The following is a 20,078-nucleotide window of genomic DNA, read 5'->3' as shown; positions in this document are numbered from 1 at the left end:
GCATGCCCCGCGCCGGCCGGCGCGGCGGGAAGGCGTGGCGGGGCCGGGTGCAGGTGTCTCCGCTCCGTGCCGCGCTGCTGAGGTGAGTGCGGAGCCGCCACTGTCGCCTCCTCTTCCTCCTGCTCTGAGACCCCGGTGATGGGACAGCGCGCCCGCCGCTTCGCCCGGGCTGCCGTCACCGCGGGAGAGCGAGGAGGGGGGGCTGTCGGGTGGGTTGTCCGCCGTCCCTCGCGGGGGTGGGCGCCGCGCCTCAGGGCCGCCTGCGCAGAGGACGGGGGTCCCGCCGGCCAGGCCTTCGGCTCCGCCGTGTTTTCAGCGCTCGGCTTCGCCTGTCAGCGCTGCCCGAGCTGGGTGCGGGGGCTGCGTGTGCTGGTGGGCCCGCCCAGCCCACCAGCTCGCCGGAGGTGCCGTGAATTCGTTCCCGGCTGAGGGTGTGTGATGTGCTCTGCCCTAGTCCTCGGCGGGCACCGCTCCTCCGGGGGTGCAGACTGAGCTAAATTCCACAGCTTGTCACTGAGGTAGCTCAGGAAAAGTCTTGTGCAACCCGTTACACGAAAAAAAGTCCCGTAAAGTTTAGGTATGAAGTTAACTTTGTGTGAGAGACTGGTCCAGAAATGTTCAACGCTGTTGGCCTGAGAACCACAGTTGATATTGTTATGAGAAAGAGCTCCCACAATAGCACAGCCTATAAGGATTGTTGCATAAAGCTCTGATGTAAGAAAAATCTCTCCAAATGTTTGAGGCTCACATGTTTTTAACTACACAAGTTGGCTACTAGTCTAATGACTTTAGCAAATCATGGCAGAATCAGAATCTCAGGTGACCAACTGTGTAAGGAGGGGAAGTTTTAGTGTGGAGTAATGATGGATTTAATAAGGAGTGAATGGTGTGTCTCACTAGATGCTCACTAGATTAATTCTCAAGATCCACACCAATGGCTACTTCTCAGTAGCCCAGACTGGAAGTCAATTGTAGAATTTTGTTTAAATAAAACCTGTCTTTTTCTGAAATTGAATATGATTAATAAAAAGTTCATTTGATAGAAATACTCAGTTAACGTATTCTAAAGCCTGTGGAAAGAATACAGGAATGAGCCCTGTGTTTTTTGCTCTTTAAGGAATGCTTTTATCATATACCAGGAAACTGCTTTTAAATCTTTGCAGATAAATGGACTATAAGAAAATTACGGATGAAGTTTCAGAAAAAATTTTATCATACAGTCAAGATACTTCAGGATGGAGAGTGATAAAAGTTTCAGTAAGGAAATACTAATTAATATTGTTTATAAAGTTATTTTTATTAAATACATTTTGTTGCAAAAAGTGTTTAAAACTGTTTTCCTTTAAAAATTACTTGACAACTCTTTATCAACTGCTAAGTTTTTATTTTTCCTTTTTCTACTTTGAGAAAAATGTTACAGTTTCTTCAAAGCCTTCAAAAGAGTATGCAGGAAATATGTAAGTATTTACATTTTGTTTGTCATTGTAATGAATAACAACATCTGCTTTTGAACGGTGACGCCCAAGATTGAAATGGAAAAGTTAACCATGTTCTGTCCTTCATGAAAGTGTTCAGTGTAGTTTTGTGAGCTGTAGACAAGATTTTGCACTGTAGTTACACTGGGTCAGCAATAGGGCGGGTTTCCCAAGCAATTTTCAAATGTGCTGTGAAAATTCAATACTATGTAACACTTACTGATATGGAATAAGTCGATGTGGAGTCACAGTTTTGGCCTGAAGTCAGTGACTCCTCCTGGTGGAATATTCTGTTCAAGCCATTACATCTTACCAGCTGGGCTTCGCTTTTCACCCCTTCATACTTGTGAAATGACTGATGCTGACACGTGCAGACATGCTTACGCTCTCACTCTACCTTATCTGTCCTTTGTACCTTTTTCTTTCTGGCACCCGAAACTGAATTAACTGTACTGAGAATAAGAAGGTCATATAATGTCTGGAGCAGCAACTTCATCTGTCCTTTGTTCTCTTGAGCAATGAATTCTGCACTGTTGTTAAGCAGCTAGATTTGGCCCAAAGGGTGGAGTTAGGCGAGGCAGACTAAGCTGATCTCAGAGCTTGCCGTCGCTGATAGAGTTGGCTCTACTCTCTACATTCCTCCTCTCCTCTTCCCTACCCCTCTCCTGGCTCTGCAGTCCTGCTTCTCATTTATGGTGGCTGTGGTACTCAGCTGAGTGTTTACCAAACTGATTCAGCTCATGAAACCAGGGGAAAGAAAAAAAAATCTCACTGAAGAGAAGTGTGCAAAAGCAGAGGAAAAGAGGACACTTGCAAGATGTCCTTTGCCTCTCTTCTTTTTTTTTTTTTTTTAAATTAAAATGCCTAATGGGTATTGAATTATATTAAATGCCAATCTAGACAGGCAGTAGAGAAAATTTGCATCTGATTGTCTTTTGTTCTCAGTATAATGAGATGTTTGTGATCAGTGGTATTCTAAATCCAAAAGTCTTGCTTGGTTTTCTAATTATTTCTGAAGGTTTTAGCAAAGAAGGTATTCGTTACAGAAGACAATGCTATATCACCGGTATTACAGAAGAACTACTCTACAGTATTGTAATGGAAAATAGCTGTAATATTTCATTAGAATATGTTAAAAGTACTGTTATCTTAATAAGAATTTGCATACTTTGTATGTGGCATTATTATTGTATTTCAGATCTTATGGTGGGTGTCCGGGAGTGAGAGTCTGGTTGCTTAGAATTCATAAGAATGTGCCTGAGTTGTTTCTGTGGAGGAAGAAAGATATGCTATGGTCTCATCGAGCACGAAGCCATTTTCAGTTGTACTCAGATCTGTACATAGCAAGTCCTTTGCAGTTAGGAGAAGCATTGTTATGCTTTCTGCCATTTGGTACAGGGAGCCAGAATCTTTCATTCATTTATTTTTGTACAAATCTTTGTCACATTAACAAGCAGTACTGGTCCATAGCATGTCTTTTGTGAAGGAATATTAGCTGTTTCTAGGAGCAAAAGTATAGCTGTTCCCATTTTCAGTTTGACATTGAATATTTATTAACTGCATATCACAAATGCCAGTTTCTTTTTTAATTGGCAAGAGTATTAACAGTTTGCTTTACTTGCTAAAAGAAATCAGTATGGGATCTGGTAGTGAAAAGCGATAGAGATCCTTGCTTCAGTCAGGTGAAGGGAAGAAGTGCATTTTTTCAGCACTTTCATTTTCAGCAGCGTGCAGGGAAGGATTAAGGTGATTGTTCAAGGCTGAACAGGATTTTGTTTGGAATTATGTCACCTAAGCTCAAGAAAGACAATGAGGTATGTATTTCCGTTTGTCTAAGATAGTGAGACTAGGTTTGGTGATCCAAGTGGTTTTTACCAGGCTTACTTCCTCTTTTTCCAGTGTTCCCAATAATCCACTGTAAAAACTGTAAATTGAGATTTTTCGTCAGTGTGCCCTTCCTTTTATTTTAGCAACTCTGTCTTTTAGAAGCCTTGCCTAGAAGAAGTCCTCCTGATAAACAACTCGCACTGAGTTTAGGAGAGAAGATATTACAGGATGCAGGCGAGAGCTGCTTAGGAGATTGGTAAACATAAGTTCATGGGAGTTATGGAAATAAAGGGTGTATCCAAATATTAATATGCTGGTTTTAACTGGTCCTGCCACAGCTTACGTTCGCTGTTTTTGAGTAGGCATTAAAATGTTTTCCATCACCATCGGACCTGCTGTAGTTAGTAGAGAAGCGAGTTTCTGGAGTAGTCATATACGCCCACACTGCGCTCACTCCACCAAGGCAGTAAGCGGTGACGAGTTGCTGCAGAGTGCAGAAATGGAGCCATGATTTTACAGGGCCTCTGTGTTTGGGTTTGAACTTGGCTATCTTTGCTCTTTCTGATTTACCCTCATGCATCATCAGGGTCTGTAAATCTGACTTCATGTTTCATAAACTGTTTGCAAGTATAGTCTCCTTTGAGCTCACCTGTTGTCACGCAGCATCCTTCACCTTTGTATTTAATTGCTTGTCTGTCAGTGCTTACTGTAGTGATTCACAGTTTCTCCAGGAACTAGGTGTGAGAACTATCAGTATTAGGGAGCAGTTCCCAGCATTACAGGAGTTTCCTATTTCCTTGTGAGAGGCCCCTCTTCCCCTCTGTGAACTTTCTCTTGAACTCCTCAGAAGATTATGAACAAAAGCTGGAGAAGTGCCAGAATGTACTAGTTCATGAATAGTGAGAAGATTTGCAAGCGGTGTCAAAATGGATTGAAAGTATCTATATACAAAAAGTAATAGATGAATTTTGCATATATTTAAATTAGCAGGTTTCTATCCAATAGCTCACAAATAATTCGTTTATAAAGTATGGTGTCAAGAATGTAATGGTCTCAAAAATCAGTTACAGAATAATAATTTTCATTACTACTTGCATTTTCATCAATCCATCAAACGCAATCACATTCGTGTGCTTTACCTCATTGTAGCCTGGCATCCCCAACTGCTAGATGCTTATTATTGCATAACTTATTTTTCCAGTTCATAAATGTGAATTCAATATCTGTTTTTTACCCAATCTAGATACCGTGGAGAAGGGATAATTAAGGAAGTCCCTAGTAAAATTATTCCTTTTATGTATCTTCCTGAGTATCGAAGCAAATGGGACAAAGCATTAAAATCTTACAAGCTGTTAGAAAGGATTGACCAGGTAATACGATAATTTAATACACATATTTTATTTTAGCTCTTTCTGCATGAATTATGGTGACTAAAAAGACCTCTACTGGGACAAAGAAAGTTCTCAATATGAAATACCTTCTGGGTTGGTTAAAACTTCTAAACCTGCTGCTTATGTGAAGTGGGTATGAAATGTGTCCCTCCCCTTAGGAGTTAAATATTTATTCTGAAATAAATGTCCTCAAGCGTGCCAAGAATTCAGTCCATGGGAAACAACAGAAGTCTCCAGCAAGAGCAGGGTGAGACACAATGAACAAAACGTAGGGAAAGCTCCCCTCTCACAGTGAGCATGGTTTACACAAATTTAAAAACCCACCGAAATCAAGGGCAGCATGGAAATTGAACTGATGCCGTACTAGTGCTGGGAAATACTGTATGTTCTGAATTCTAGTTGCCTGGGGCTTTGTCTCGGGCACTCTGGAAACCCAGAACTCAAAATTCCTATGAAGAATATCATAGGAATGATATTCCTGTGTTAGCCGCCTTTGATCTAAGCACTCGAGAGAGATGGCCCTGTGTATGATGGAGAGAGGTCTCAGAACATAGCACACACATAGGAACGACTCAAGTGTATGAAAGTACTCTCTAAATCGTGGCGGGGGGGAAATCCTCCCCTTTTTGTCTTCCCTGAACCTCTCTCTCCCTTTCCTCTGCCTGGATCTGCTAGCGTTGGCCCGATGTTAGGATGTAGTGGTACATCTGACCATACCTTCTTTGCTTTTTTTGGAACTGATTTAGTTTAACAAAACTAAAGATTTGCTTAACAAAGATTATACATCTTTGTCCTAAAACACAATGCAATCTAGCATGTGTATTTCAATGCAAATAGGCATTCCAGCTCCACTAAGTGTGGCTACTAAATGTGCACATTTGGAGTTTTTCCACACAGAAACTATACTCCTGGCTCAAATCTAGGCCACAGGGAATGGCAGTGAATCCCTACCCTGTGTTACTGGAAGATCCCTTTCATGGCTCTCATGTGAGTTCAGCCCTAACTAGATATGAGAACTGTCATCTTACGCTAAAAATAGGAATCCATTTTTGCCACGTGCTCATGATTCAACATGTAATGCTGCTTTGCCAATTAAGTAAAACTTAGCTTCTTACACATTAATTCAAAAAATTGCTTTTACTTACTTGTAGGACACTGGTATATACCACAGTGTAACACACAGTTATGGTATGGGACTGATTTCATCAAGAGATTTTGTTGACCTGCTGCATGTTAAACCATATCCTGGTGATATCCTTACAACTAACTGTAAGTTGCATGTAACTACTGCGTGTTTTCATATTTTGGCTGCGTTCTGGAAATCCTAAGGTGAATGGCTGTAAAGTTCTGCGGCCTAATGGCAGCGTAGAGTACCTTGCTCTGTGTGTGGTCTTACTGACGTTAACAGTCCCCTCCTTTTTATACCCAAAATAAAGCTGTTTTTTAATACTGAAACTATCAACATTGATCTTCAATGAAAATAGCATGTTGTTTAGTCTACTATGCCTCTATTTGAAAAATTGAAAAAAATGTAGTAGTATGAGAAAGCTAGAATTTATTATTTTACTCTATAAATTCAGTGTTTATTTCGTGGCACTTTTCTGTACTTAGATGGCTTCCTGACCAAATGCTACTTGCCTAATATACTATTCTCAGAGGGAACTTGCTAATTTGCTCCGTATTTGATTCTCTTTGAGTTTGGCTCTGTAAACTTACACAAAATGTAAAATTATTAATGTTACAACTATACGGCCAGCCAGGAAAACATCTCACTGCTACTTCATTTCTGTGCTGATCTTTTTCCTTTGGGTGATCTTAGTACCTGGCAGAAAACAACATTTTTCATCTTAGAACTTTACTGACCTATCAGTTTTTTTTCAAGCCATACTCTTACAAGACTTTTTATTAATGCAAAAACAATGGGTAAGTAAAAAAACAACCCCTCCTAACTACTACTGTGCATGTGTGCAGCAGTTTCCTCATCTTCTCTGCAATTGTGCTTAATAATTAATGACACCTTGCTGATAAACTGACGTTGTTGTCCAGAACTAAGCCACACCTCAGCACTTAGGTATGTGTAATCACGTCTCAAGGATAATACTTTTGGGTATACCTGCCCAAACATCTATAGAAACTTCTGCATGTATTGAACTGCACAAATATTTTATGTCCTTTAGGTGTTTTGTGTACAGAATGGAATTGCTAAACACACCAGTGACCATATTGTGAGATCTTGTACTATCCTATAGTAGTTAGTTTGTTTTTAAAAGGTATTTTTGAGTCATATGATTGACAGATATAAACATAATTAATTCGGTTTTGCTTTTTGTGTGTGGTGACTTGCAGCTGTCAGCGTGGAATACTCCAGCTGCCCTCCAACTCCCTCTTGTGTCCGAGGCTATAACAATCCCTGTGGATATGTGTGTTCACCTTTACCTGAGTAAGTATTTAAAGCCCCCTTACATTAGCATCTTTGGTTACTCAGTCATCTTCTTACTGAACCACACAGCTTTGTTTTTAAATTTTATTTAGACAGTTTTGTTCTGGGGAAACTTTACGAGTTTTGTGCAGATCAGTTTTGTAACTCTTTTGGCTATCTTTTGAAACAATTGAAACTTTTAGACATCCTCCACTTTTTTGTATTAGTAATTTCAAGAGAGATTGAAATTGTAAACCTTTCTAAACATCACTATAAATTTTAAACAACTGTACATCTCAGGAAGTTTCACAGCAAGAGGAACAAGTGTTAACTGAAGGATTTTGCTCTTTTCATCACAGGAATCCAGAGCATTCTAAGCTAGTTGTATTTATTCAGCCAGAACTAGGAGGAATGCTTCCAGGTTCTGTAGTGGAGACAGCATTACCTACTACTCTCATAAACTTAATCACTGAAACAAGAGCTGGACTGAAAGGCTTGAAAGACTGTAATTAAACGTTAAGTGGAAAATAATAAGCACTTAAGTCACGTGCATCTTTTACTTGGATTAGTTTTTAAAGTAGATGATGAAGTTTATTTTAATTGTGGTTCATGTGGGAATGTATAAAGCTTAACTGTTAAAATGGTGAATGCTGGTTTTCTCTGTTATTGGGAATGATGTGAGAATTTACACTGAAGTGCCATCAAAGTACAGGATGTTGCTTTCAATGTAATCAGGTGATGTTTTGTAATATTTTTGCACTTTATATGCAAAGAATATATATATATATATATATATACACATGAGAGTCTGGTGATATAAATCAATGCTAAAATACAGTAGTCAGATATTTTGCCATAGCTTTAAAGAAACTTTGATAAGTTCTTACCTCAATTATGTACTCTTGACTGAAACAAGCAAACATCTTGTGTACTAGAGACTTTAAACATGTTTATTAACTGTAAGTGTGCAAGTGTAATTAGCAACTGTTTTGGAATTAAATATTTGAAGAAAAGCCTGATGAGTTTGTATATAGCACCTCATTAAAAGCTGCTCTTTATACACAGCGTTGGTTGTTATTTTCTGAATCTTGAGCACCAAACCTAAACCATTTTTATAAGCTGACTCATTTCCAGGAACAGGCTGGTGATGTGATTCATTTGGAAGTAATGTTTCCCATTACCCCTTACTATTTCTAGTACCTCCAGTTACAAGTTAACTGCAGGAAATAGTGATAGCCACGTGAATAGCAATTTCCCTTACAAATCACAGAAGCAGTGGTGCAAATTAAAGAATAGTGTGCAAATTGCTTTCGTTTTCTCTGCTCGATCCCCTCCCATGGTGTTAGAAACAATTAACTGCATACATAGTATATTCAATGAAAATTAAAGTAAAAATTCCTTCCCCCCAGTCAACGTGTTAAGGTATTGATAGTGAATACTAAAACATGTTTGCATACTGTAATATTTTTAGGACAACTAAAGATTCATCAGATAAATGTCAATTTATAAGAAAGAAAAATAAGGCAGACTAATTACTACTTAAACAGAGTCACCAGCAGGTTTTATGTCAAAAGTTGTCAAAATATATTTTTAATATTCACATCGTTACAATTTACAGTAAACTTTTCATAACTAAAGTGCCTTCAAGTGCTGATTCTTAGAGTGTCACTATTATGAAAAATGTTTCACTGTGGTTTAAAATATCTTAACAAACTGTTAGACTGTGACAAACACGGTGCTGTATTCCTTCTTCCTTTATTTGTTTTTGGCTTTTCAGGGGGTTTATCCATAGAAGTCCTGGACACAGACTCCTGATTCTTCTTCCATTCAGTTAGCAGTTCTTCTTGCACATCTGCAGGTAGTTCATAAAAAGTCTGTGTGTCAACATTAGGAGGAAATACAATTCCTGCTTGCCTACTATAAGTTTTATCCTCAGCAGTTGTTTCAAAGGCCTGCTTATCTTTGTCCATGACAGGGACATGCAGAACACTTTGGCTGGCTCCAGCTTCCACAGATGTCAGGTCTCTCCCTCTGAAATTCAGAGAGTCAGTAGGTTGTTTTTCCATACTGCTGCTTGACAATGCACTTCTGGGACACTCAGAAGAGCAAGCGGGCCTGGAGCTGTGTGCCAGAACAGTTGCAGATTCATGAGCTGACCTGAGATGTATACTGCACCCCGCAGAGTGCGTATCGCTGTTTAGTCCCTCAGAATTCGGGGAAGTGCTGTGTACCTCCTCTGCAGAACATACTGATGGCTGACCCGAAACATTCTCAGTAGGGATCGCTTCTGTTTTTTCAGAAATAATTTTGTTTTGAATATCTTCTGGAAGTTCCCTGAAGACTTGCTGGTCAGTCTTGCCAGGAGACAAATGAAATGGGAAGTCAGGAATTCCTGCTTTTTTAACATTGCTTTTCTTTTCCTCTGAAAGTTTCCTAGTTTTTGTCGTTCCAGTTCTGTTGCAGTTCTGGTTCCAAGAAGCACTTCCCTCACCTTGTGGGACATCTTCCACTTCCTGTGACAAAAAATGTATGTAAAAGCCTAATTATGGTCTGTGTAATCTAGTAGTTACCAAGCACTATTTTACTAGCAGCAAGTTCTTCAAATTATTCCTTAACATACAGTAATTATTTTTCCCCTTATGATCGGTAGTGTTTTTTTAAATCTTATTTTCAAACATAGACCTTAAAAAGTACATACAGGTAGGAAGCCTTTTCTTCTTTTAAAGTAGCAAATACCTTGAAGTTACATTTTATTGCTTTAAAACTCTGTGGAGCTTTAGAATACACGATATGATGTTATCCCTCATATTCCTGAGCAGTTGAGAAACAGACAAGTTTATCAATATGCCAAATTGCTATGTCAAGACAGAAACAGTAAATTCATTATACCACATAATTTTGAAGTTACTAAGTTTTTGGATTATGTACTGAAAGCATCTTGTGGAAATACTTAGCAGTGTTTCCACAGACAGCTCCTACACTGTCTATCATATGCAATTGGGAGGTAGGAGATTTGTTCGATTCCAAGCGGGAATTAGAAGCTTGCTAGATCAGAAGCTAGTGCTAGCGGCCAATACAGAATTGAATCTTTGAGTAATTTCTAGCCTGGACAGGGAGACTTGAGAATGCATAGGAAGGTAAATAATCACTGTGAAAGTATCTTAATTAAAGCAAGGTAAATTATAAGCAACTTCAAGGAGATTTTAATCTAAGGTAGAAGATGCTTCAGCACGACAATATCTGAGTAAGTGGCCTGTTGTTTCACAAATGCTAAAGAAAGAGCAGATCTTACTGGAATGAACAGCCAAATTCAGCAATTGTTTCTTAGAAGACGTAGGTTTGGATTTCTCCCTTAGTGAATTCCGTTCTCTTCAGTTAAGGGGCTTGATAACCCAGTTGGCTGTCCCGTTCAAGACAGTATTAAATCTCTTTTAAGCAGACTATCTAATGAAAGCAAGCAAACAAGTAACACCTGCTCTGAAGACTCCAAATAAATCTTCATTTTTACCAGGTGAATAAAACTTATCATCCTAAAAATTCCAAAGCAGTTAAGGTTTAAATCTGTATAATAAAGACAGAAATAGCTCAGAACTTTCTTATCTGCAGGTAGCTCTCAGGATCTTTCAGCTTACCCGGACACGTTTACCAGAGCCTGATGGTGGTGACATCTGCTTTAGATAGAAACCAATTGATCCTTTCTTGCTGCTAGGAAGATCCTTGAGGTTGGAGAAGCAGACATTCAAAAGGGTAAGATGAAATGGTAGATGTACATCTATCATCTTTCGGAAGAGTTTCATTAGTATATCAACCAATGGGGATATAACATTGCTGCTTTCTAAAAGAAAAAGGTTGAAAAAAAGGAATGTATATAATCAAGAGTAACTGACTGACTAAGATTGATTTAAATAGCAAAGTACAAAAGCAAACACTGCTAAAGGCTTCCAAAATAATCTGTCAATACAGTCGTTAAGATGTTCATTCTGCCCTGGCAGGTATGTCCTGAACTGAATAACAGACTTTTTTTTTTTTCCTCCAGTAAAAATGCTTAATTTTACACCTGTGAAGATTACTTTATAGTATGTTCTTAGCTTAGAAAAGAAGAATTACAGAATACAAGCCAAGCTGAATAGATATGAAAAATGATCTAGTTCTACCCAAAAGGGCCTTTACAGGGCCGTGTAGGTATATAACATTACCCCAACACTGGTAATAACAACATGGTGTATTGGAGCTTTCATGACTACATGAGCTGACAGTAATTAAGTCTCCTCCAAGGTAGAAGTCAGTAGCAATTTTGAAGTGAGAAGCTACACAGACTTTCAATAGCTTCTCTAGGACTGTGAGAAGTAATTCAGGAATCGAAGTCAGGGAACAGTGATTCTGTGTGCTGACACAGCAGCGATTCAGATTTATTTCCTCACCCCAATCTGAAGCAAGTGTCAAATGAATTGCAATTGCTGTTTGGAAAGCTTAAGGCTCAGAAGGATGAGAGCCTTTATGGTATTAATTTTCAGAGGTACCTCAAAAAGACATTTTATTACCTAATAAAATTGAGAACATAATTCAAATCCCTAACAGAGAAAAGCAGATTATTAATCTGGGAAGCAGCCCCCAGTCGCCCTTTCCCACCCCACCAAGAAACTTACTGCCAGGAATCCAGCCAGACTGGGTTAAAACATGGCAGTAACGTAGCAGTTATTCCTACAGTGAAGTTCTATATGTTTTTAGCGTATCTCCTCAAGATACATCCATTACAAGTAATAGAAAAATTTCCAAGTATTAAGTGTAGGGAATATTATCATGACATTAAGTAACAGAATTTTACAGCGAAGTTAAGTGGTAGCAACACAAAGTTGATCCTTTCAAAAATGCAAAGTTTACCTTTTCCAAATTTCTGAATGAGATGAGGTGGAATAGGACACTGACGACTTTCCCGATGAAACCATTTATCGGTTGAGGAGAACTGGCGTATGGTCAATCTTACTGTGTGGGGCTGTCTTCCATCTTTGTATATTCTACGGAACGTTAACGTGCACAAAGCAATAAGCGTTACCACGAGTATTTTTCAGAGGATCTATGGAAACTGTCACAGCATCACAGCACAACATAGGTTACAAAGTCACTTAAATTAAGCATTACAGATCTCTCCCAACTTCTGGCTTTACTCCACTGATTACATGGGGAACTTTGGGTCCTAGCTGGTTCCCTTAATTACCCATAAGTTAGAAGTTCAATACAATGTGAATACTGTCCCCAAGAGTCTTCAGCTGAGGTGAATGTTAAAATTAAGTGGGTCGGTCTGCAATACTGCCACGTTTCAATATTTAATACATTGAAAGTAGCGTAGTCTTTGCAATTATACCCTATATAATCCTCAGCTTTTAGCTTTCTGCTTTTCAAGGAAACACCCCCACTTCAGCAGCAAAAGGTTAGCTGGCTTTTGGATGAAGGGTAAGAAACAAAAGTACATAATTGTTTCTTTCCCCCTCCAAAAGGCATGGGGGGGATTTTTCCCTACAAAAAAATTTCTCAATTCTACATGTTGTAAACAAGATAGGACAAACAGCCTCGCTTCAAATTTTGTGATTACTGAGTAATATCTGGTATTAGCAGATAAAAGACTGCTTGCCCACAATGTTAACATAACTAAAATGGAGGTATCTATTGCGAGACTTGCATAGATGTGGGGACAGAAAACTTTTAAGACTTGTAGATTATTTTAAGGCTTAGAGAGGCATGCAGAGAATATGAAAATATTTAGAGAAAAAAATATAAAAATCAAGAACTAATGGGGGACATGAAGGCTATTCAGGACTGATGCAAGGAGGGTTTCAAAAATCAGAAGTTGAAGCATGGCAGAACAGGAAAGACAGTTCAGTGCTGCTAGAATATTACTCCTTTGTACTAATTTGTTTTAAGTAAAGAGAGTCACAGGATAGAAAGGGAGGATAGGAAAGTCACCGTAGTCAAGACATGAGTAAATGCATCCTCCTGCTATGCTGGTGTTTTTGTGAAGAATCTTGGCCTTGGATGCTGCCTGGATTCACAGGGCAAGGGAAGGAGGAAGAAAGGAAAGTGTTCTTTCAGACTGACAGAAAAATACGCTGTGGAACAGCAGACATGCATAAATAGTGATCACTGAGGGTCTGAAAGTCACCTATGGAAAGAGAAAGAAAACCTAGGGTCCTTCACGGAGATCTGTGAAGATGCACTAAATAGTGATGCACAACCAAAGCAACAGAGAAGGATCAGCAAAGGGAACATGCAAAGATCTTTATCAGAGAGGCTGCACAGGAATGGAAGGGCTGGCAGCCACCCTGGGGCAGGACAAAAGATGGGGGCAAGAGGAAAGTGGGGCAATACAGCAGTACAATCCATGAATTTAAAAAAAAAAAAAAAAAAAAGACCAAAGAGGAAGTTGGAGAGGCAGGTGCTGTTCCTATAAATGCATTTTGCTGAGAAAAGAGGTGTAGAGTATGAGACAAACCTAACATAACGCTCCAAGTCCCTTCAGGTCACAATTTCATCAAAAAGAGCTACTGAAGACAGTCACCTGTCTAAGAGGCTAGGAAGCAGTTCTTCAATTTTCTCCTTAACTTCCACTTCTGATGAACATTTTTTAAAGGAATCTTCATCACTAAAGGACTAAAAAAACCACATTAGTCCTTTCAATTTGATATTTACATCAAAATTCTGAAGAGGAAAAAGTAGTATCACAATTAAGTGTGTAGAATTAGCACCAAGATATATTTGACACTCAGAGCTCAACTGAATTTCAGGAGAATTATACATTAATTTGAGATGTACTAGAGAATACATAAAAAAAATGATTCATTAAGTTAGTCCAGCAAAGCTGTATAAAACTAAAAGCAATTTTTTCGCTCTTTATAAAGTACTTCAGAACAATACTTGTACCTGAGGAGGGCCTGATGGAGTCACAGGTGAGTCATCTTCTCCATAGCTGAGTTTTTGGATACGCTGAGCAACAGAAACACCTAGTTCCTTCTCTAACACAGCAGGCGGAAACGCTTGGAGATCACACGCGGTCCTAACACCCAGCGTTTCAAGACGTTTGGCAGTTTTGTAGCCAATGCCTAAATAAAATGTGGATTAAATACACAAAAAGTGAAAAAATATATACATATATATATAAAAAATGCCCACCCACGTAGTACTGACAATTATTTTGCCTACTGCAATGCAGGCTTTTCAGCAACGTTTTTGGTGAGTTTCCATTCGAGTTTTAGAATCTGCCACTAGAAGAGCCATACTGGGACACAGCAAAGGTCTGCCTGTGTCTGTAGCCTCCGTCAACGCTTCCTGGCCAACAGCACAGCGTCAGCATAGAATAATGAGGAAAAGTACTTCCTCAGAGTATTCCATCAGGCTCCAACAGACTGTTTTAATAACTGTCAGTAGGTTTCCAGTCAGCAAGTTTAAAAAAGTTGGTATTTAAAACCTAGTATCAACCACAATGTTTGGGCTTCAATGAAAATAAACCGCGATTTTTAGTATTTTTGAAGGTATCTTGAAGTGCTGCAACACTTTTATGTCACAACCGAAAATTAAGAAAACCAAAGTCCTTTCATTCCTTCTGCTAAACAAAACTCAAAAGACCTTATAAAAAAAAAAAAACCACCCTATATACACACCTGCACACCCCGCTGCCTGCTTGCGAGACCTAGATGTTAAAATTATTTCAGCTATAATTTTTTCAGTATTCTTTCTTACCATCTTAAGAGTTGTCAATGTGCTCTCCATCTCTGCTCATAGCACCATACTTACCAGGCACTTTTTGGATGTGATGAAGGCTGCGTATTAGATCTTGACAGCTTTCAGGCAGAAGAACTGTTTGCTGATTTGGTTTAAAGGTCCCAGATACTAGTTTAGACAGTAATTTGTTAGAAGCAACTCCTGCGCAGCCTGTGAGGCCCAGTCTCGCATATATGGCTTCCCTGAACTCTTCTGCAAGCTGAGATCCAATAACTAGTCTTACATGTGTTGTATCCTGCCAATTGAGAGCTGCAAAAGAAAAAGAAAGCAGTGTTCGATATGTAAACAGTCACCTAGGTAGCTAATTCTCTAGATTTAGGTATTTTTTTCTTTACATTGCATTAAAGCAGTACAAGAAAGTATGGTCTCATGGGTCAAGTGGTTCTGTATCCATGGCTCCTTGTATCCAAGTTTCACCACACCTATCTCCCCAAAACCCTGGTAAAAGGGAGACTGCTGCTGTCCAAAACCGGGGGCATACTGTCCAGGAAGCATGTTTAAGGAGTATTTTAAATATAAAATATATTAAAAGATGTCAAAGAAAAGTGTTAACTATCACAGATTCTTGTACCAATGTAACCGAAGTAGAGATTTACAAACTGTTAACTTAGAGGGCTGCCTTGCAGCTAAGCCTTTATTATTCACATGCAAATGCCAAATGAGGAAAAGGACTATTCAGGCATTTCCCTCCTCTCCAAACCATATTCAAAGCCATCGCAATAGCTCAAAGTCCAGGAAAAAAAACCAACTGCTCTCCTTCCTAGTGCATGAAACGAGTATCACGGCATAGCTCCTGCATTCACGTTTGACGACATACGAAGCAGGTCAGTTAGCTGCTTCAGTCTCAGTAAGTCTATTCCTGACCTAATGGCTAGAGCGAAAATTTACTCTGTTTTTTGGTTTCTATTTGTTAAAAAACTCGTGCAATTTTGCCAATTGACAAAAAACTTTCAAGCCGAAACAAGATTATATCTTACTACAGTAAAACTACTTTTAAAAAAAAAAAAAAAGGATCATGAAAACCTGTTCTCCCAAATCATTGTCCATGCTTATCTACCACAGAGATTTATTTTTTATACAGTCTAATTGGAACGCTGATTAACACTTGTGATACATGAACTCTCAAATACAGAAAGCAAGCACAGAGCAATCCAAGTTTCCAACTGTTCAGCTCTGGACAACACTTAGATACTTTGTATTGCACTTCACAAACATTTACCGTATTTTTCAACGGGAAGAACGTTTAAACTCGCCTTGGTTGTTGTACACGTGACCAGACACGCAGACTCTGGAACATCCACTTTGCTGTAGCTGGTTTAGTCTTTTCTCTACAATCTCTGTGATATCCACAAAATTTTCATCAAACCCAAGCCTTTCCACCAGTGGACAAAATTCCCCCAACAACTCTAGGAGGAAAAGATACCCAAGGATAATATAATCAAGAGAAACTGTCTTCTCTTCCAGATAAAATAGTAAGACGCTTATTTTAGCAAAGGTGAAGAGGAGGAATATTTCTTCATCCCACAACTACCTCTGTCCTCTGCTTTTCTTCTCCCCAAATCTCTTCTTTCTTTCCTCATTTCTTTTTGAAATTATAGTTCTTAACCTCTGCAGTACTTCCTCTGAGGGAAATCTGTTTCCCAGCTAGGCGGGCTTTCACTTTCAGGTTATTACTGTTTCACCTGCTAACACTGCTAATGATAAAGGCAGTAATCCATGACTATGCTGGCATATCGCTTAATTAAGAGATACTGCAGAAGTTCACCCACTCAAAGGCTTCAGCATTCTGTCCTCCACTGCTTCACATTTGGAAATATATTACTGCAGTCTATTTAAATAAGAAGAATTGTTCCTAAAGAACTACACGGGCATAACCCTCATGTAGCATGCAGATCCCACGTAACATCGGTACGATACACGTATAGTGCCTGACCCAGATTGCAACCAAGTCTAAGAGCTTGTTTTATGAAATATTGACATTGTACGACTGTAAGGATTATGGCCGTGGTACGAGGCTCATTCTAAGAACTTTTAGAGCAGGCAAATGTCATACGCTATTGCACACGTGTGCACGTGCACACAGATTTTAACAGAAAGTGAGAAACTGTTCATTTTGTACCTGTAACCTTGTATGACATCTCCCGGTATGGAGTTAGATCTTCTCCATTAACCAGTATCAGTTGAGGACACTTCTCTTTGGCATCCTTGACAGACATCAATTTCTTAACTCCAAGTTTTCGGGCTTCATAGTTAGAGGTAACTACGATGGATTTCTGTTGCACACCTAAAAACAGAAGATTAAATGTTTTTTTTAAAGTTTAGGTTTCTTGCTACTTCACAGAAGACCACAGTGCTTTCGTGCCACTGCAAAGACTGCGAAGCACATGCTTTGGTCAGAACGAACGTCAGGGAACGAGCAAACAAACCAACACAACAGTCTTATCTTACAAGACTGTGAGAAGGTCAGATCTCTTGATTTACATTACTGGACGGTAAGAACATTTTAAAACCTTATAGATATTTTTTCCCATTGTAATATCGCTCTTAATTTTGGGCCTTTTTGGGCAATCTTATCTGTGAAAGTGCTCTTTCTGTAATAGTCATTTTACGATGTACTTCCTCCACTGATCGTAGAGAGTACTGACTGCCTCGCATTCATTCTTAACTTCTGGATGGAATAAAGCACGCTTTTAGCATGACTGTCTCAAAAGGCTCCGGCTCATCTGTGGAGCTCGGCCCTCTCTATGCCCACGTAAGTTATAAACCAGCTTCAATCCCCAGAACTGCTCAGACACGTCAGCGAGTGCCTGTACTTGTGCTCAAGAGGATTTATTAATCTTGTAGTCACAGCTACGTGGAGCCTAGACTGCACCTCGCTCACTCTGGATGTGGTTACAGCTCCGGCGGGACTGCCTGTATCTCACCACACAGGCACGTCCTTAGTTTATTCACATCCTTAGTTTCTTCTGCCCGAATACACATAATCCCCAAATTAACAGCAAAGTAACTTGTACCTAAAGGCTTGTCTCTTAATTCAGGATTACGGATCATTTCTACTTGGGCATAAAAGCAGTCCAAGTCAACGTGCACAATCACTCTGCGTGCCGTGCTTCTTGCTGATGCAGACTTGCTGTGGCCTGCTGCAAGGCAAGTAAACGAACAGATTAAAAATAACTAGCTGCCTTACATGTGATGTAACAATTTTTTTCAAATTAATCCATCCTAATAAACAGATACTACAAGAAGAATATAAAATTTACAAGTTTTATAGTAATTCTAGCGCTGCATTAATTTTAGGCTTACTTATGAGCATAAGTCATCCGCAGCAACTCAGTTTACTACTAAACCCTCCCCTTTTTGGAGGGTCACTTGTTTTTCACTGAACCATTTTAGAACATCGCTTTACTGATACAATATCCCTTCACAGTGGAACACTGAAACTTCTTTTTAATGTATTTCTGTAAAATAATCTGGCTTTAACTCCGCTAAGATAGCTCTATCAGCTACCCGCCTTTCCCAGGGGTGGCCAATGAAGACGGCAAATCACCATCCAACAAACAGCAAACCCTGCTATGAAAACAAGTTTAAAAAGGCAAAAGAAAATTAAAAAAAAAATAAAAGGCTTTTATTTCTCTAAGCTGACAATAACCCCAAGTAGTTAATATAGTCCAAAGGAAACCCTGGTCCGTCTCTGTAGGCTGGCTGGGGGGTGGTGTTTGCAATGGCTCCTGAGGTCTCCTGTTCCAAGGGAGAAGCACAGCGGTTACCGGCAGGATGACAGGAACCATTAACAGAGGAAAAGGCGGGTCATGGCTGCTCGGGAGAGGCTCGCCCCTCCTCACGGCTCCCACAAGGAGCTCGCATCTGCCCTCCTCGGACGGCGGGGCCGCGGCCGGGGCTCGGACACCCCCCCACCCCGGCAGCCCCTGCCTCTTCACCCCGCCGGGGCAGCGCCGCCTCCCTCGCCCCTGCCCGGGGAAGAAGGCAGCACGGCGGAGCGGAGCGGGCCGCGCTCGGCCCCACGCGAGACTGCGGCACCCGCGGGGGAGCCGCCGGGGTCACGGCGGGACGCGGGCTCCGCTCCGCGGCGGCCGCCGCCGCTCCCCTCGGCAGCCGGCGCCATTGCTGCCCGCCCCGCCCTGCCCCGCCGCCGCCCGCGGCCCGCGCTCACACGGGGCCGGCTGCGGGCGAAGCCAGTCCTCCTCGTCCTCCTCCGTGGGCGGCGGGAAGGGCTCCATGCCGCCTCAGGGCTGACTCATCCGCCGCCGCAGAGCCGCTCCCTGCAGCCGCCGCCGCCGCCGGGGACGGCCGCGCTCCCGCAGCTCCCTCAGCGCTGCGCCCGCCCCGCGGAGGAGGCGGCCGCAGGGCCGCGCCGCGCAGGTCCTAGCGCCGCGGCGGGGGCGGCGGGTGAGGGCCGCGGCCTCCGCCGGGCGCCGGCAGGCTGCGAGGCCGCCGAGCCCGGCCCCGGCGCCCTGCGGGACCCCGCGGGAGGGCGGCCGGCTCTGAGGAGGGCGCGGGGCCGGGAGAGCGGGGACGCGGGGCGCGTCCCGAGGGGGGACGTGGGGACGCAGCCCTTCGGCTGTGCGATGTGCGGGCTTTGCGCTGTGGCGGCGGGGCCGCCGAGAAGCGGTGGCTCGGTGACGGGACTGCCGGGGGCCCGGCGGGGAGTTGGCGGTGCGAAGTCAGCGTCGTGCTGCGGGAAACAGCCCCGAGCTCGGCAGAGCCGGCGGGTGCCGGGAGCGAGCGGCAGGGCAGCGGCCCCCGGCCGGGACCGCTGAGGGCTGTCAGCCCGGTGAGGAAAGGCGTCGCGGAGGTCCGAGTGTGGAGGACACGAATAAACTGAACGTGGGGGATGCAGGGAAGCGTTTCGTCCATGGGCACTTTGGAGGAGAAAAGGGGTGAATTCAGGCTTACGGTGGAGCGGGTTTGTTGGCGGCCCTGCCCCGATGGGCTCCCATGCCGCAGCATGTCCCCAAGGGCCGCCGAGCATCGCTCTCCCTATCGCGGGGTGACGAGCGGGACGTGACGGACGGCTTCCTCCTGCCCCAGCACCTGCCGGCGCGGTTCCGCTCGGGGCTTCCTCCAGCCTCCGCCGCCGGCGAGCCCGAGCCCGAGCCCTCCCGGCGCGGCTCCCCCCCGCAGGACGGCCTCAGGCGCCCGCGATGGCGGCCCGTGCCCCTGCCCCCTCCGGCG

General features: G+C 42.0%; 2 protein-coding genes across 6 annotated transcripts; one reads left to right on the top strand and one right to left on the bottom strand.

Annotated features, from left to right (window-relative positions):
- The first annotated feature begins 12 nt into the window (after positions 1 to 12).
- Positions 13 to 18,476, top strand: STARD6 (StAR related lipid transfer domain containing 6). 3 transcript variants are annotated; one of them, XM_075489116.1, is made up of 11 exons: positions 13 to 82; positions 1,164 to 1,257; positions 1,408 to 1,457; positions 4,546 to 4,672; positions 5,845 to 5,962; positions 7,040 to 7,133; positions 7,472 to 9,639; positions 10,549 to 10,623; positions 10,719 to 10,859; positions 17,203 to 17,637; positions 17,730 to 18,476. In XM_075489116.1, exons 2-7 carry the CDS (start codon positions 1,168 to 1,170, stop codon positions 7,623 to 7,625), a joined length of 633 nt encoding a protein of 210 aa, XP_075345231.1. In that variant the 5' UTR covers positions 13 to 82; positions 1,164 to 1,167; the 3' UTR covers positions 7,626 to 9,639; positions 10,549 to 10,623; positions 10,719 to 10,859; positions 17,203 to 17,637; positions 17,730 to 18,476. The 3 variants fall into 3 exon arrangements, with proteins under 3 accessions (XP_075345231.1, XP_075345230.1, XP_075345229.1); XM_075489115.1 differs by having other exon boundaries at positions 17,208 to 18,476; XM_075489114.1 differs by having other exon boundaries at positions 17,203 to 18,476.
- POLI (DNA polymerase iota) lies at positions 8,798 to 19,251 on the bottom strand. Of its 3 annotated transcripts, none has more exons than XM_075489099.1 (9): positions 19,057 to 19,251; positions 17,900 to 18,025; positions 17,005 to 17,169; positions 14,898 to 15,134; positions 14,028 to 14,206; positions 13,666 to 13,757; positions 11,994 to 12,127; positions 10,745 to 10,947; positions 8,798 to 9,625 (listed from the first exon to the last, which is right to left on the bottom strand). In XM_075489099.1, exons 1-9 carry the CDS (start codon positions 19,121 to 19,123, stop codon positions 8,798 to 8,800), a joined length of 2,031 nt encoding a protein of 676 aa, XP_075345214.1. In that variant the 5' UTR covers positions 19,124 to 19,251. The 3 variants fall into 3 exon arrangements, with proteins under 3 accessions (XP_075345214.1, XP_075345215.1, XP_075345216.1); XM_075489100.1 differs by having other exon boundaries at positions 17,900 to 18,022; XM_075489101.1 differs by lacking the exons at positions 17,005 to 17,169; positions 17,900 to 18,025; positions 19,057 to 19,251 and adding an exon at positions 15,531 to 15,615.
- Between the last annotated feature and the right edge of the window lie 827 nt (positions 19,252 to 20,078).

The sequence above is a fragment of the Mycteria americana genome (genome assembly GCF_035582795.1).
Source record: "Mycteria americana isolate JAX WOST 10 ecotype Jacksonville Zoo and Gardens chromosome Z unlocalized genomic scaffold, USCA_MyAme_1.0 Scaffold_30, whole genome shotgun sequence".
In the NCBI taxonomy this organism is placed as follows: Eukaryota; Metazoa; Chordata; class Aves; order Ciconiiformes; family Ciconiidae; genus Mycteria; species Mycteria americana.
This window is presented reverse-complemented; position numbering and strand designations above follow the sequence as displayed.